The sequence below is a fragment of the Aegilops tauschii genome, chromosome 5 (genome assembly GCF_002575655.3).
Source record: "Aegilops tauschii subsp. strangulata cultivar AL8/78 chromosome 5, Aet v6.0, whole genome shotgun sequence".
Taxonomy (NCBI): Eukaryota; Viridiplantae; Streptophyta; class Magnoliopsida; order Poales; family Poaceae; genus Aegilops; species Aegilops tauschii.
The window spans coordinates 492,087,432-492,091,953 of NC_053039.3; the positions used below are offsets into that span (position 1 = coordinate 492,087,432).

Below are 4,522 nucleotides of genomic sequence, written 5' to 3' on the forward strand. Positions count from 1 at the left end.
GCCCAGCACTCTACGTGAGCTTCACTCTTGCCGTGACCGATCCTGATGGCGATACACCGGAAAAAGAAGAGTATTTTTTGTCTGTCAGTAGAGTGGACTGCAGTCTTGCAGTTGCAGAGAGGGTTGCTCAAACTGTAGTTTAGGAGAAAGCGAGTACTCCTGCAGTGCTGCTGGTTGAATAAACAAATTAACAAAGCGGGGTGGGGTGGGGTGATGGAGGATACGTGCTTTTCAGGCAAAGAGCAGAGCAGGGTGGCACTCGCCCAAAGAAAACCAAAAACGCCATCCTGCCTCCCTCTCCCTCCTCCCTCCTATAATCGGAATCATTTAACTCCGCACCTAATACAGGCGCCGGAATACTAGGGGTACGCCATTATTGCGACCGAGCGAGCGAGCGAGCTCCCTGTTCTCCTGCTCCTTCCACGCGAGCCGCGCATCCGTTCGTCACTCCCCGAATGCCTTAGCTAGAAGAGAGGGTGTCTGCGGGGATCGTCGCGATGATGCAGGGGAGCAGGAAGGCCAAGGGCAAGAGGGAGGTGGCCCGGGAGGAGCAGCCGCAGCAGCACAGCCCCAAGGGCCAAGCATGGCAAGCGACTGATCCTCGTCGTCTCTTCCCCCGGGCGATTGCATTTGGAGTTCCGTGATCTTTAACTTTTTTTTGTGTTCGTGCTCGGCAGGTTCTGCACCACGGGGCTGCCCAGCGACGTCGTGATCGAGGTGGGCGACATGACCTTCCATCTCCACAAGGTTAGTTGGTGCTGAATATTGTTGTCTCTACTCTGCCATGAAATTCCCGCTTTTCCCCATCCCTCGTCCTGGTAGCAACAGTTCCAGGAGCTCGCATTCTTGTTTGTCTTGCTCTCCGTCTGCTGCCAATCTCGCTCGTATCTGCTGTGCTCTGTCTCGAGCGTCGAATTTTACTGCGGTTCTTGATCTTGAAATTAAAGTGACCGGCGGCTGAGGTTTTGTTTGATGCCTTGCTTGCAGTTCCCGCTAATGTCGAAGAGCAAGAAGATCCACGACCTGATTATGAACAAGGAATCGAGCCTGGCGAGGCATGCCGGGGGAGGGGAGGAGGAAGAGGAGGATGAGGGGGCAGGGGAGATCAGGGAGGAGCAGGTGGTGCTGGAGGCGGACGAGGAGGCCGACGCGCACCGCATCCGCCTCCCGGACTTCCCCGGCGGCGCCGAGGCGTTCGAGCTGGCCGCCAAGTTCTGCTACGGCGTCAAGCTCGACCTCACGCCGGCCACCGCCGCGCCGCTGCGCTGCGCCGCCGAGCGCCTCGGCATGTCCGACGACCACGCAGAGGACAACCTCGTCTCCCGCGCCGACCGCTTCATGTCGCACACCGTGCTCAGGAACCCCAGGGACGCCATCCGCGCGCTCAAGTCCTGCGAGGACCTCCTCCCCCTCGCCGACGACCTCGGCCTCGTGTCCCGCTGCGTGGACGCCATTGCGGCCAAGGCCGCCGCGTCCACGCCCACCGCGCTCTTCGGCTGGCCCATCAACGACGCGGGAGCCGCCGACCGCCCCCGCCACAAGAAAAATGCCGGCGCCGGGGCCACGTCCACGCTGTTCGACGACCTCGCCGGCTTGTCCCTGGCCACGTTCACCCGTGTCATTGCCGCCATGAGGGAGCGGGGCGTCGGCCCGGAGGTCCTCGAGGGGGCTCTCATTGCCTACGCCAAGCGGTCCATCCCCGGGCTGTCACGCTCTGACCGGCACACAGGCGGTGGCGGCGCCGCCGCGGCTGCCGCCCCCCGGTCAGCGGATGGCGACCAGAAGGCGCTTCTCGAGACCGTCATTGTCAACCTCCCCGAGGAGACCATCAAGAGCAGTGCCCACACCGGCACGGTAGTGGGCGCCACCACCGCGCGCGTCCTGTTCGGCCTCCTGCGCACGGCAAACATTCTCCAGGCATCAGAGGCTTCCCGTGACATGCTGGAGCGGCGCGTGGCCTCCAGGCTACCCGACGCGGCCGTCGACGACCTGCTCATCCCGAGCTACTCGTACCTGGTGGAGACGCTCTACGACGTGGAGTGCGTGGAGCGCATCGTGCGGCACTTCCTCGAGGGCCGAGGCGGCGTCGAGGAGGTCGACGAGGAGGGCAGCGAGGCGGAGACGCCGGGCAGAGAGGCCAGCAGACGAGCCATGCTGGCCGTGGGCAGGCTGATGGACGCCTACCTGGGGGAGATCGCCACGGACGCCAACCTGAAGACGGACAAGTTCTGCGACCTCGCCTGGGCATTGCCGGACGGCGCCCGCGTCTACGACGACGGCCTTTACCGTGCCGTCGACATCTACATCAAGGTTTCTGCCGAACACATTCTGAATGCCATCTTGATCGATGCTTGCAGCGCAATGCCGGTGCTCACAAGCCGCCGCCGCCGTTCTTTGTGCAGGCACATCCAGCGCTGAGGGAGGAGGAGAAGGAGAAGGTGAGCGGCGTGGTGGACGGGCGCAAGCTGACGCTAGAGGCGTGCACGCACGCGGCGCAGAACGAACGGCTGCCGCTGCGGACGGTGGTGCAGGTGCTCTTCTTCGAGCAGCTCCAGCTGCGCCGGGCCATCGCGCGGACGATCGTGGCGAATGAAGGCGGTGCGGCAGGCCAAGGAGAGGAAGACGGCGACAGTGATGGCGGCCGGACATGGCGGGTGGCGACGAGGGGGAACCAAATGCTCAGGCTGGACATGGACAGCATGCGGAACCGGGTGCAGGAGCTGGAGCGCGAGTGCACCACCATGAGGAAAGCCATCCAGAAGATAGACCGCCGAGGCGGCGCCGCCGGGGACAGAGGAGCGGCGGCACCGGCCGCGGAGGGCAGGTGGGGCTCAATGGTGACCAAGAGGTTCGGATGCAAGTTCCCGGCGCAGGTCTGCCAGTCACAGCCGCGGTCCGTGGTGGCGCGGCCTCGCCGGGCACGGATTGAGCAGAGCCCCTGATACCTCCTCCCTCCCCACTGCACATGATAGCTTTCATCAGCTTCCTTGTTTTGTTCTCTTGATTCTTTGCTTCGATTTGTGGAAATACGAGGGGTTTTCCTAGGAGGAATTGTGAGCTTCATCATGTTTGATCAATCAGATTTCGTTGTAGCAGTGCACAATCTTTCGATCAGTGTCATCTTGCTGGGTAATGCATCATGTCACATGTTGGCTAAACAAATTGCTTCATTGTTCTCTCCACTTACACAAGACCAAAACCCTTTGCCAAAATTTACAGGCATGCTCGAGACACTGAACTAGGCTAAGATAGGAATGGATGCCAATGGCAGTTGTGGTGGAGGCGTCTCACCAGTAATCCCCGCAGGAGCAGCCGCCGTCCTTGAAATGGTGGAACCGCTTGTTGTCCCTGACGATGATCTCGCGGCCGGTCACCTTGGCGATGAGCTTGACGGCGCTGTGGCAGTCCCCGCAGATGCGGAGGTTCTTCATGACCCGCAGCGGCGTGCCGGGCGGCGTGCTCACCAGCCCGAAGGCGATGGCCAGGCGCTCGCTGTGGTACATGAGCGCGCGCTCCTTGGCGGCCTCGTCGATGTCGTGCAGCACGAAGCGGGTGTCCGGCACGTACCCCGCCGCGCGTATTTCCTCGTGCAGCTCGCGAACCTTCTCGTAGGCCTCCTTCCGCTTGGCCTGCGCCGCGTCCGCGGGCTTCCCCGGCGCCGGCCTCGACGCTCCCTCGAGGACGCGGCGCGCGTCGGCGGGGGCGCCGAGCTTGCAGTACAGCGTGGCGATCCTGTGCACGATGGGCGCGGCGATCCCGGAGTACCGGGACGTGGACTTGGAGAGCAGGCGGTGGCCTCGTCTGAGGGAGGCCAGCGAGAGCGCGTCGACGTAGCACTGGAGGACCGCTGCCTGCTCTTCCGGCGCGAGTTGGCCCGACGAGCCGTTGCCTCCCCTCCGGCGAAGCATTTCGTCGAGCAGGTTGACTGCTCCCTCGAGGTCGGGCTCTTGGCAGACCCCGCGGAGCTCGTCGCGGTCCAGGCGGCACTGAGTGTCACTGGTCGATACGCTGCCCGCAACAGAAGTGGCGTCGGCGGTCGCACAGCGGAGCAGCGGGCGGCTGCGACTGCGGCTGTAGCAGCGGGTCTTCGACGTCGTTGCGGCCGGTTGAACGAGGCCGCCTAGAGTAGCGCGGTCGCCGAGGCTGGCGGCGGTGAGGAAATGGGACGGGTGAGACGCCGCCGGTGCCGCGAGTCCTGGAGATATTAGCATATCTGCCGGCGACGCGAGTGGCAGGGGAACTCAGCGAGTGTCTGTCTGGTACGCGAAGGAGAAAGGGGTAACCACACGCAGAGTGCGAGGGAGGACGAGTCGACGACGAGGTCACAGTTGCGGACAAGACGTCAATTCGTGTTTTTTTTTAAATCACACATCAATTCGTGTTGGGCCGGTAAGTCTAAGCCCATAGATACAGGGGCCTTTCTAGTCTTCTGAAGGGGAGAGCAAACTAATTGAGAAGCGCTGCCTTCCAAGGGAGAGTCCCTGTCGGACGCCCGTGTGCGTCAAGAAACCCTGGCTTCGCA

At 62.7% G+C, this 4,522-nt stretch overlaps 2 protein-coding genes across 2 annotated transcripts; one reads left to right on the top strand and one right to left on the bottom strand.

Moving 5' to 3' along the window:
- The first annotated feature begins 203 nt into the window (after positions 1-203).
- Positions 204-3,162, top strand: LOC109754372 (BTB/POZ domain-containing protein At3g50840). Its single transcript, XM_020313281.4, has 4 exons — positions 204-586; positions 678-747; positions 988-2,310; positions 2,403-3,162. Exons 1-4 carry the CDS (start codon positions 498-500, stop codon positions 2,940-2,942), a joined length of 2,022 nt encoding a protein of 673 aa, XP_020168870.1. The 5' UTR covers positions 204-497; the 3' UTR covers positions 2,943-3,162.
- LOC109754374 (uncharacterized) lies at positions 3,143-4,316 on the bottom strand. The gene has a single exon (XM_020313282.4). It carries the CDS (start codon positions 4,209-4,211, stop codon positions 3,288-3,290), a length of 924 nt encoding a protein of 307 aa, XP_020168871.1. The 5' UTR covers positions 4,212-4,316; the 3' UTR covers positions 3,143-3,287.
- Positions 4,317-4,522: the final 206 nt, after the last annotated feature.